Below are 12,622 nucleotides of genomic sequence, written 5' to 3'. Positions count from 1 at the left end.
GTATGCTACGGGGTGGTTATGAGCAAGCGACGAACAATCATGTTAGGCGGTGAATCAAATGCGGTTCGACGGCCATTTCGTAAAAAAAAAGAAAGGGATAAGCCACTCCATATGTTGATGTTCGACCTCCTCTGTTCGCGTGCAGAGCCCCGTTGCCGCCTTCATCTCCATTGTTGATGGTGGACAACCGATCTTGACCCGACGCTCCGGAGTTATTTCAGGAAGACTATGCATCTTCTTGCTCCCTAAAGCGGTCTTCAAACTCTCTTCTCCTGGTTGTTCAACCAATCCAATAGCATTTGCTCAAGTGTACGTCCTCTGCCGGGTTGCACCGCCGCTAGGACTAGAACCCCTGGACCTTTTGGAAGGCTTTAAGAGCATAACCGGCGCCGCTAATGTGCTCTAACTCGTCGCCAAGCACACGATCTCGCCCATCATCAATTGAACTGACTTTTTTAACCGGTAGGAACTTGTGTCCTATCAAAGCTAACCCCTGCCATTCTTATTTGTAGACGACCTCATTCTTCAGTTGCACGGCCGTGAGCACTGTCACTACGGCCCCTTCTTGAGAGTTTTCTCGCGATATTGCTGTTCGGGAATTAAAAAAGAGAGGAAAATCCCAAATAAGGGTATGAAGTGTCTTCATTTTTTTCAATAAGGGCATGAAGAGGCCATGTCAATTTTAAATAATGGCTTGAAGTGGCCATAGCAGCTTCAAATAAGGGTCTGACCTCGCCGGTCGACAGCCGGCTAAAAATTCCAACCGATCAATGGCATTTTTGTCTAAAGACAATTTTAATTTTAAATTATTTTTACATTTTATAATTTTCTTTTCTTTTTTCTCATTTCTTTTTTTTTTCTTTTCAGTGAGGGCCTAATGACCCTTGTCGGTGATTCTCATCCAGATCTGGCGAGAGCCGGCCTCGCCCTAAGTGAGGGTCGCCTCACTTGTGCTGGCAGAGGGTACTCTTGCTAGATCGGGCGAGGGTGATCGTTGCCTAGCTCTCTCCGGGTACCGCCGGTGGCCAGCCATCGCTAGAGACTGACAACCGACGAAGAAGAAAAAAAAATCTAAAAAAAGGAAAAAAGGAAAAAAGAAAAAAAGGGAAAAACTCAAGAAAAGGATAAAAGACGGAAATGCCCTTGACCAGTCGAAAAGTCAAGCCCTTTTTTGAAATTAATATAGATACTTTCGATTCTTATTTGAAATAAGGTCAACTTCATGCCGTCATTTGAGAAAAAAAAAGTCTTAAATGATAGCACTTCAAGTCTTTATTCGTCTGACCAAAAAACAAAAGTCTTTATCCGGAATTTTCTCGAAAAAAAAAATGGAAGGATCTAAGAAATCAAATTAATTAATGTCGTAAAGCCGGCTTTCAAATTTGGTAACACCTGATGATTTGTGGTTTGGGGGGGGGGGGGGTGGAAATACATTTTGTTCAATGATTTTCATTTTTAAACTTTGTAAATATTTTTTTTTTTGTTTTTGGACACAAAAAAAAAATCGTAATTTAATTAACCGTACAAACGTCGCATGGGTGGGAAAAAGAGAGATGTGCGAAAATTGAAATCCCGCCCGAGGTCCCGAAATGCCGCTCCCCTCCTCCCTCTCCTCCTCCTCCTCCTCCAGTCGCCGTCGTCGTCTTCCTTGAGCTTGGCCACCTTCGAGACTCCCCGCTCCTTCCATGGCGAGAACCAAGCAAACCGCCCACAAGAAATCCGCTCGCCGCCGCCCGCCGCCGCCGCCGCGTCGCGGTCGGTCCTCCTCTCTCTCTTTCTCTCTCTCTCTCTCTCTCTCTTCCCGTCTTCGTCGCGATTCGAGGCCTAGGGATTCGTGCGTTTCCGGGGCCCCTAACGATCGGTCTAATCTGCAATGCAGGCTCCGCCTCCGCGTCGCGGTCGCCGGCTACGCCCGGGCCCAGCTCCGTACGTCTCTCTCTCTCTCTCCGGTTCTTCTTTTATTTCTTTTTACCCTTTCGCTCTCTCTGTTTCGTGTCCGAAATCCGGGCGTTCTGGGTTTTGCCGGTGTTGGGCTGTTGGATATGTTGTCGGATTTGTTCTTTTTCTTGTCCCTTTTTTTTTTTTGGGTCTTGTCATGTCTTGTCTCTCCGACAGTCAAGATGTTGAGTTGAGCTGAAAAGATTCATCCTGTAGAGTGTGTTTTGTTTTGGATTCGTCGATGCAATTGCCGGTAGGTCTAGCGTGATGCGCGATTTGGGTTAGCTTTTTTCGCTGTGCGCCTTTTGTGCTTTGAGCTGCTTTAGATGGGAACGCAAGAGGAGACCGGAAGGAAAGGGGGCTTTGAGTTCCTAGAAGTTGGACAAGTCGCGCCTTTTTCTCCTATGTGTTTTTATTATTTTGCAAATGCGAGTCCCGGGTTTTCCTCGTGTTAATATTGTGTATGCATCTTTTCTTCTGCCGATCTTGTTTGTTTCCGTCGATGCTGAAGACCCCCGGCACGAGTACAAGCCCCAGGAAAAGCCCCAGGAAAAGTGCTGCTCCACGGGGTGAGTCTTGTTGATAGTAATGAATCCTGTTTTCGCTCCACCAGGCGATGTGTCTTGATCTATGTTGATTATGATAAAGTTGAATGCTAGCAGAATGCTTGATATATCTCTTTCCTTCTCCCTTTAAGGTCCAGTGGCATCGAGGCAGAAGAAGCGACGCGTCAGATCAGCAACAGTCGCTCTCCGGGAAATTCGACATTTCCAAAAGTCCTCGGGGCTGCTCATACCAAAAGCTCCTTTTATTAGGACCGTGAGTCTATGCTTTACTGAAAGCTTGATACTTAACATAGCTTAGTTAGCGGGTACAAACATCCATGTGGTCAAGTTTAGTGACATGAGGCTGTATTGTTATTGTGCTTGTATTGTAAGCATACATTTGCATAATTGCATATGCATGTTCACTAGAATAGAAGCAGCCAAGGATCAACAGTTCTCCATTAGACGATTCATTGAAGATATGTGATAATTAGTTATGGGAACTCTACTTCAGGTCTTACTATCTTGTTTGTATACGTGTATGTGGAAAATTGTAGCTTTGGCTTGTGGACATGGGTGAATCTACTTCGTGATAGATGGCTTCAGATCGTGACCGCATGTGATTACTTCAGTGCTGCTTGCCAATTCGCCATTTGGGCATCATTTGCTGTAATAGTTTGTGTATTGGGGCCTTTATTTACTTTGGATGACAGACTTTTGTTCATGATTCCAGAAGTGTAGAAAAATTAAAACATCTGTTCCATCTTCACAAGTGTTGCCATGTGGTGCACGTGATTTGAGTAAATTTAATTCCTGTATTTGACAGATCTTTAGTGGACCTGCAGAACGTTTATTATATGGATTTACTTTTGGATTTTGTACTGAACTCTTGCTCTTTTCATTTCTGAACCGAGAGTCGAATTTGCGAAATTTTGTCCCTATCTTTAAGAGGAGAATGATCAGATTACACATTTATGTCTCGAATGCGGTAAAACAAGCTGATGAAAGATATTTATGTCTGCATTCCATGGCAATCCCAACAATGTAATGTCATTTAATCAGCTAGTTCATTAATCTCTCAATATATCGAATGCTTTTAATGTATAAATTTTCTTTTTGACCTCTGTGGTAAGTCAGGGAATGATTTCCATCGGTGCCTCAGTTTCAGTTGCTTTTTAATTAGATGTATTAATTAGCTAAGTCATCTCTTACTAGCAAATCTTGAAACTAAATGCATCTGTTATGTAGATTCTTTCAGGTGGTATTCCTGATAGAGTTTTTTTTTTGTTGTTGTTGTTGCAGGTAAGAGAAATTAGTAGTACTCTAGCCCCTGATATCACTCGTTGGACAATTGAAGCTCTAATGGCTATTCAGGAGGTACGATGTCAACATGATTTATACTTTGAGCAGCAGTGGCTGCACATGTGGCATGGTCTTCCGGGAGATCTTTGACATTGATCATGCTATGTGCTCTTCCTATATGACTCCGGATAATCTCTACCTATTAGCATGCTGCCTTTGCAATTCTATATGCTTCACTTGGAGTCATGATTATTGAGAAAATTTCATTTGGGAAATGCGGTATCTTCTGTTAATTAAAAGTTGTGTCAAATTAAGCTATCTTCTGATAACTTCATTGATTGAGTCTGCGACTCTGGATGCCCCTGGTTTCTACTTGAAAGTTGCGGCTGTGTGAATACTGGTTCTTTGATTATCGTCATAGGGTATAATAGTTTCTGTCCACATTCGACATGAGATACGAAAAACCTAAGACTGGAACTTGCATGGCTAAATGTGTGGATGATATTGTAAGTTCATGAACATCATAGTTAATTGCGTAGCAGAACATACAGCGCAGCGCCATGTTAGCGGCGATAAAATTATGTGTTAACTGCATTTAACTCTTTGGTTACTTTAACTTGGTATTGTGAGCAGAAGCTATTTCATTTGATACTCAAATGCTAGGAAAACATTCAGTGGTGTCTGCAATTATTTTGATGGCTGAATGTGGTTGGTTGTACTTTTTATTGTAACTAATGCTGTTCTTTCTTTATGTAGGCAGCAGAGGATTTTCTGGTTCATTTATTCGAAGATGCAGTGCTATGCGCTATTCATGCAAAGCGTGTTACCATCAGTAAGTCCTATTTAATTTCTAGTATCAGCAAATTATGCTACACTGGTGAACTATAGATAAGCAGGGAGAAGGAATCTTTTTCCTGTCTGGAATTTGGGAGACAAATGTTCATTTTGTTTGGACGGACAATTTTTTTTTGGTTAAATATGTGGCGAAAGGATCCACAGGGTTAGGAAGGTAAAGTTTGAAGGTTAATACTCCCTTGACAATCTGATCATGCTTAGCTGCTTTCCATTCTTACACCATCTTAATTTTGCTTAAGTGATTACATTCGGAACATGTATGCGGGTAATACATTGTATTATAAGGCTCATGAAGTGGCTGAAATATATGCCTTACATCCTTCTATACATTGTACCGTTTGGCTTACCCTTTCGTTGACCTTAATGAGAATCCCATTGAGAAGCAAAGTACCCCATTTACTCCTAGTGATGTGAAGCTTCCTGCTGCTGACTACGATGGAAACTGCTTGCATCATATTTGACATGCAACTGATATGATCAGATCTCGATGGACTGTTAGATTCCAATGACCGCAAGATCTCCTGATATTTGATTCTGTTGACAGCCACTCTAGATACATGGGACTGTGATTTGTTTCACTTACAATATTTTTTTGCTCTTTTCATTGCAGTGAGGAAGGATTTTGAGCTGGCTCGTCGGCTTGGAGGCAAGGGCCAGCCTTGGTGATTGATTGTAAATTAGATATACCAAAGACCGGCAATGTCGTATATCAAAGGAGGTTGTTTCTACTGTCCAGAGACTCTGATTACCTTACCCAATTCGTTTAAGATCCGCAATGATCGTTAGGATGTTAGTAAAATTAGCTGGTAGGCACTAACTGCAATCTCTTAGGAAGTATTAGCATTTATTTTCATCCCCATCCATCTTCTACATTCGGGGAAGTAATTTGTGTTGTAGAGCTACGGAGGACAAAGAAACTCCATGGTTGGATGCTTTGGCAAGATATTCGGACTCAGCAATGACATCGACAGGAACAGACAATGTTTTTTTTCTTGTTTTGCATCATTTCAGAAAATTAACAAGGTGCAAAAAATGAATACACAGGATCCTTCAAGTTTGGCCAAGAAAGGTACAGTGGCACTTGAATCTCCCTGCGTATGATGAACAGTGTATAAACTAGAAAATATAATACAAATGATGTCTGAACTTTCGTCAAAGTGTAATGTCATCTTTGGACTTTAAATTTGTTCATTGTAATTTTTAAATTATTAGCCAATGTTTAATCTAGTCTCTAGACTAAATGAAAATGTTTAATGTTTTTTTTCTGTTAATTCAAGTTAATGAAATTTGTTGATATGGGTTTCAATTCGTTTAGTTTGAATGGTGGGCTACAAAAAAAAGTTGCATTTGGATTATCCAAATAAAATATTTATTTCAAATTAGGATTAATAAATCACGTCATCAAATAATGATTGGCATGTCAATGTCTTAATTTTTTTCCTTTTTTTAGTAGATAAATTAAAAGATGGACATATTGTCTTATCATTTTTAAAAGTAGAAATATCCACATTATCAAATAATGTCTAATTTGTCGTTTGGGCAAGCAAAAGGATTATATTAAAAATTTATCAATAGTTTATGGATCTTATTAAACAAATTAAAAGTTTAGGGGATTACATTAAAAATTGAGCTAAAATTTAGATATCATTTTTGTCATTTTTCTTCAAAATATGCCTCGTGCTTGCTTGAATGAAAATAGAATGTGAGGCTCTTGATTGTGGGAGAAAGTATTCAGTGTTTAGGTATCATCATATCATAGGCTGACGTGACATATACTTTTGTATTGAATATAAAATCGACATATGCCCATCACGTGGCAAGTAAATAAAACAAAATCAGCTCTCTTTTTTTTGTCTCTCTCTCATCTTCCTCCTCTACCCACAATCATCTTCTTCATTCAATAACCACCGAAGTCGTCGGCATTGCCTCAAAGCTGACCACTATTGCTCGTCGAATGAGCTATCATTGCTTGTAGCCTTCCATCCATAGAGCGTCGCCTCATCTGTAGCTCCGTCTTCTTGCTCGTCCATGGCTTTGCCTGTTGATCCAGATCTAGCCGCATAAAACTTGCCGTTGGGCTCGGTTTTCCCTACGAAGGGTTCCATCTCTAGATCTAGAGGAACTCGCCAATGGTCCATCTCTAGGAGGAACTCCATATCTAAGGCCATGGCTAGACCTGTTAAAATGGATCATAAACTTATTTCTTAACCCATAGGTTAAGAAATAGGTTAGTTATATTCACTAAATGGGTCATAAATGAGTACAAATATAATATGGGTATTAAATGGGTTGTAATTGGATCGTAAATAGGTCATAATTGGATTTACAACTTATTTAAACTCAACTCATCTCTTTCGCCTTCACTCAGTCTCGCGCTTATTCACTCCACACTTTCATCTTAGTTTGGGTATAAGTTTTTCTAGATTAAGTTAAATATAGAAGTATTTTAGCAATGTGGGTCCAGTCGAATATGGATCATTAGATTTGCATTACATGTAAATGGGTCTATTTAGGTCGGATCATTTTCGACCCGAACCAAATCCGACCCGACTCACCTATTTGACAGGTCTAGCCATGGCTCGTTGGGAGAGAACTCATAGAGTTGAATAAGCTGTGGGGAAACCCAAATGTTTCATACCCACAAAGGAAGTTTCATTTCGAGCAAAAAAAAAAAATTAGAGGAAGTTTCATTCCCAGCCTCGAGGAACCCACACTGGACGGCGTATTCAAAAAGAATAGGGAAAAAACCACCAAAAACCCCAAACTTTGCCATATGTGATACATTTACCCCGAACTTTTTTTTGTGACACCAAAAACCCAGCTTACATTTACCCCAATGTATTTAGTCCATGGGCATTTTCGTCTTTTACGCTTTTTTTTTTCCTTTCCGGCGAGGGGGCCCTCACGGCGTCGGCGAGGTTCGCCGCTCGCGGGCGAGCGAGGGCGGCCTCGCCCGACGCCTCGGCGAGGGTCGACTCGCCTCGAGCCGGGCGAGGCGGCCCTGCCGCCCAGCGAGGGCGGCCTCGCTCGCCTGTGCGAGGGCGACCTCGCCGCGCCGGCGAGGTTCGCCCGCTCGCGGCGTTGGGCGAGGTCCGCCCTCGCTTGAGTCGGGCGAGGGCCGCCCTCGCTCGACGCCGCGAGGGTCGACCTCGCCGGATCGGGCGAGGCCGCCCTCGCTCGCCCAGGGAAGGCGGCCCGCCCTGATCCGGTCGAGGTCGACGGCTCCGGCGAGGGTCGACCTCGCTTTGCCGGCGGCGAGGGCCGCCTCGCTCGCCCAAGCGAGGCGACCCTCGCCGGGCGAGGTCCGCCGAGTCGCCCTCGGCGAGGCGCGGGCGGCCTCGCTCGACCAGCGAGGTCGACCCTCGCCCGACGCCGTGAGGGTCGACCTCGCCCGAGTCCTGGCGAGGGCCGCCCTCGCTCGCCCAAGGCGAGGGCGAACCTCGCCCGACGCGGCGAGGGCCCTCGCACGGATCCGCGGAGGAGGACGCCGGCGAGGCCCCCGCACGGAAAGGAAAAAAAAAAAAAAAAAAAAAAAGCAGAAAAGACGAAAATGCCCATGGACTAAATACATTGGGGTAAATGTGTCACAAAAAGCAAAGTTCGGGTTTTTGGTGTCACAAAAAAAGTTCGGAGTAAATGTGTCACAGATGACAAAGTTTGGGGTTTTGGTGGTTTTTTCCCAAAAGAATAATACCCAGAAGTTTTCAATTGTTGAATATGTTTTTTTTTATTCATAGGTGAAAATACCCATTGCCATGGATGAACAGAGAAAGATTTATGGATACGGTAGGGGTGAGCGGTTCTATAGTAGGTCTAGGTCCTACCTGGAATCTACCCGTCTGAATCGGTTTTCAAATTTTTAGAACTTGAAACCTACCATGCATACTCTGAAACTTACCCCGCATACTTTAAAATGTGAAACCTAGCTTGTCACTGGTTCTAGGGTCGGTTCCAAGGTCTACTTAGGTTTCACCTGTATTCTTAATTAAACGATTACAGTAAATCATCACCTCTAATGACTACCATTTGCTGCTATAATCCACTAACCACAACTCATATTTAGATACACGAAGAATATGAAAATATTAATAAAATAAAGTCTCAGTCATGGATATCGCTAGAAATGGAAACTCAGACTAGTGGTTTTAAATTACATATTTATTATCGAATGTTGTGAAATATTGTAGGATTGCACGAAAACATAAAACAAGAAAAACTTAAAGATAGGTTCCAAGCTATTTAGAACCTCGAACTTGGAACTCAGAATTTACCCATTGGAACCGGTTTTTTAATTTTTGGAACATGGATCTTACTCTCATACCCTGGAATCTGGAATCGGATCGATTCTACCTTGAAATCATGTTCACCCCTAGGACGCAATGGTTCAATTTGACACAGCACCTACGAGACTAGATGGAGGAGGTAGTGCCCGCGATTGGATGAAGAAGATGGCTGTGGACGGAGGAGGAAAATGATAGAGAAAAAGAAAGAGCTTGATTTGTTTTATTTTTTATGTCGGTATTTTTTTTTTTTTGGATTTTGGTACAGAAATATATGCCACGTCAATTTATGACGTGGTGGTACGTAACCACCGAATACTTTCTTCCGTTGTGGATACCCAATTCTAAAGTTTGATAGCCTATTTGGGTGGGCTTTTTACCAACAAGCCATGGGCTACGACTAAATTTCCAGCCCAAACGAAAATACCATGTTGAGTATAAAAAAATTAATGACCAATTTTGGGCTGACTCTAAATATTAACATTTGTTTATTTCGTAGATTTTGGGGTGCTTACGTAAAAACAAATCACATATTAAACGTTTAAACTAAAAACAAAAATGACAATAGCCTAAAGAAAAAAGGTTCCACCAGGAAATTCAATTGAGTCCTAATATTTCTTTGAATAGTGCGGTAAAGTCCTTCAGATAATTATTTTTTTTCCGATTTCGCCAAGGTGGTGACATCTAAAGCTGCTGCCGAGCATACTTCTGGTTAGTGGTTACTAACTATCCAATTTCTTGATTGATGATGACAAAGGGACTCGATTGCGCCTCTTTTGGAAGGTGCACAACTTATTCGCATTGATTGAAAGTTTTAAAAACCAATTTCGTTCTGCTCTTAAGTATGGGGATTAATAATTAACTTTTTCCTTTTATAGTTTTGCAGTTTCAAATAATGAAAAGCACCATTTCCTGCATAAATAGTTACATAAGGATGTGTTAAAAGATCATTTTAACACACGTGCAACTAAAAAAGGTGAACCGAGTGGAATTTAAGAGATATCTCCAGCAACTAAAAAAGGTGAACCGAGTACAATTTAAGTCAAGACTCCTTTTGTTTTGCAAAAAATATTTTTCGATAAAATTATTTCCTAATTTTTTGGTGTTTGGTTCGCTTAGAAAAATGAGTTAATGGAAAACCTATACTTAAATTTAGGAAAATGATTTTCTCTTTGAAAAGTCGAAAAACATTTTCCAAAATATGATTAAGTATTGGCGTTTGGATCTGAAACTCTATGCTAGGGCATGGGAACCTTAGCGTTGGTTCCTCGGTCCTGACGTTTAAGACCAATTCTTCGGCGGTTAGGCCTGGGTCCATCAAGGCTGAGCCCGGGCTCCCGGCGCCCACATCTGGGTCCATCTAGGCTGGGCCTAACCCGCTAGTGTTCGTGCCTCATTCCCCGGCACTCGAGCTAGGCCCATAAAGGCCATGCTTGGGTCCTTGATGCTCAAGCTTTGGTCCACAAAGACTGTGCGCGGGTCCTTGGTGCTTGGGCTCAGGTCCGTGATTAATGAAATGTTCGTTCTCATAAAAATATTTTGAAAAAATTTGTATTTTTAATTATTTTTTTAAAATCGAATTTTTAATTAATTTTTCTATTTTTATTTTTTCTTTCCTTTTTTCTTTTCTTTCCTTTCTTCCTTCTCCCTCGCCCAGTGGCCAACCACGATGACGACTAGCCACAGGTAAGGGACAAGCTTGCTTGAGGCGAGCGAGCTCTTCTTTCGCTTGTGGCCGATCACCGACCGTCGCCATGGCCGGCCACCGGTGGAGAAAAAAGGAAAAAGAAAAAGAAAAAAAAGGAAAGAAAAAAGAAAAGAAGAATAGAAAAGAAAAAAAATCAAATAATTAAAAAAATCAAAAAAAATTTGGCAATTTTTAGATTTTCCGTACTAAATGGCGGACAATATTTTCTAGATCTTTTTCAAGCTTCAGTTAATCACTGGAAAATATTGTCATTTTCTGACTTTCTAAAACATTTTCCAGAAGCATCACATTTTTCGCGAAACAAATGGAGCCTAAATTATACTCAGTTCACCTATTCTAATTCCACGTGTGTTAAAATGATTTTTTTGTACTCGATCTCATGCAAGATTACGTGGCAAGTAAAATCGAAAGTCATAGAGAGTTGATTTCTTTCTCTTGTTTTTTTTTTTACAATCTTAATTCGTAGCTATTAAATTGCTCGATCGAGAGTGTCTAATTAGATCCATAGATGTCACTTAAGTAGGATGCATGCGAGTACATTTTGCAATCCATAATCGATGATAGACAATATGATGCAATCACTAATCCATGACTCAAGGAGGATAAATTCACACCGATCACAAATTTCGACACTAAAGTAGTGTAATTTTTTCAATACCATGGGCATGCATATATATGACCAATACAAGACATTATGACATAACACACCGGGCCAATCTATTTTTTAATTATAACTTTTATCATTATTATTCATCACCATCTTATATTGATATATATCATCACAGGATTTAAATCAGTTGTAACCTCCTCGTCCGGTGGCATTGTAGCTAGGGGTGTCAGAACCGAACCGAAAAACCGAACCGAGATACGAACCGAACCAAACCGAACCGAACCGAACCGAAAATTCATGTATTTTCGGTTCAGTTCGGTTTCGGTTCGGATAATAAATAAATGAATTTGGTTAACACAACGGTTCGGTTCAGTTCGGTTCAAATCGATTCGGATTTCGGTTTTTTAATGTGGTTTTCTTCCCTTCGCGCGCTCTCTCTCCTCAATCTCACTGTTCATTACTGCAGTACTGCTCACCTCTCACTGACTTTTCTCTCTCTTCCTCTGTCTTCACACTCTCACTGCTCTCCTCTCTCTCTCTCTTTCCCGCTTTATTCTCTCTCTTCCTCCTCCCTCGCAGCTCGCATCATTATCATCTCCCAAAAAGTGACGAAAGACGTTTTTCTCTCCGGCTTCTTGAAGTTGGGCCAAGTGCCGCGCTTGAGGTGCTCGGAGGCGGTCCGCGACGGGTTGGAGGCGGAGAAGACGGCCTCGTAGAGGGAGTGCCGGAGCTTCACGGCCTTGGCGAGGCCGGTGTCGGCGTTGTGGACGAGCATGGGCTCGAGGTGCGCCCAGCACCACGCGCCCTTCCCCTTGACGGCCTTTGGCCGTAGCATGACAAGCCCCTTGTAGCGCTTGTTCACGGCCTCGGCCGTCGCTCGCTCGGCCGATGCCGACATCGAGATCGAGTCCACCCGGGCCGGCGACGGCGGCTCCGAGGTGTTTGTGATGGCCGCCATTAACCAAACGGGTCGTCCGAGTCCCGGTCCTCGCTTTTTTGTTGTTAGAGCGGGTTCAGTCGCCGGAAGTTCGGTCTCCGCCGAGTGTCCATGGCCGACTCCGGTGGTGATCTGGTGAGGCCTTTTGGTGGTGGGTCATCAATTGACCCGCTTCTTGACGGGAAGAAGAAAGAAGAAGCGAGCTCTCAGAGAAGGGAAGAGAGAGAGCGGAAGAAGAAGACGAGGAGGGGAAGGGAAGAAGTGCGAAAAAGAAAAAGAAGAAGAAACCGAAAAGCAAACCGAACCAAACCGAACCAAATCGGCTTATCGGTTCGGTTCCAATTGGTTCGATTCCTATTTGGTTCGGTTCAAGGAGGCACCCTTACGGTTCGGTTCGGTTCGATTTTTCAAGAAAATCGAACCGAACCGAACCGTTTACACCCCTAA

The 12,622-nt window shown here is 42.5% G+C and overlaps 1 protein-coding gene across 2 annotated transcripts; it reads left to right on the top strand.

Moving 5' to 3' along the window:
* The first annotated feature begins 1,554 nt into the window (after positions 1–1,554).
* On the top strand, positions 1,555–5,631 carry LOC115687224 (histone H3-like centromeric protein CENH3). Of its 2 annotated transcripts, none has more exons than XM_056319530.1 (7): positions 1,555–1,749; positions 1,880–1,926; positions 2,450–2,507; positions 2,636–2,757; positions 3,786–3,860; positions 4,542–4,617; positions 5,251–5,631. In XM_056319530.1, exons 1-7 carry the CDS (start codon positions 1,686–1,688, stop codon positions 5,304–5,306), a joined length of 498 nt encoding a protein of 165 aa, XP_056175505.1. In that variant the 5' UTR covers positions 1,555–1,685; the 3' UTR covers positions 5,307–5,631. The 2 variants fall into 2 exon arrangements, with proteins under 2 accessions (XP_056175505.1, XP_030468567.2); XM_030612707.2 differs by having other exon boundaries at positions 1,555–1,755.
* The last annotated feature ends 6,991 nt before the right edge of the window (positions 5,632–12,622 follow it).

The sequence above is a fragment of the Syzygium oleosum genome, unplaced genomic scaffold (assembly GCF_021117445.2).
Source record: "Syzygium oleosum isolate NSW1041296 unplaced genomic scaffold, Sole_v2.1 Sole_v2.18, whole genome shotgun sequence".
In the NCBI taxonomy this organism is placed as follows: Eukaryota; Viridiplantae; Streptophyta; class Magnoliopsida; order Myrtales; family Myrtaceae; genus Syzygium; species Syzygium oleosum.
The sequence above is the reverse complement of the archived record's forward strand: the minus strand, read 5'-3'. Positions and strand labels throughout refer to the sequence as shown.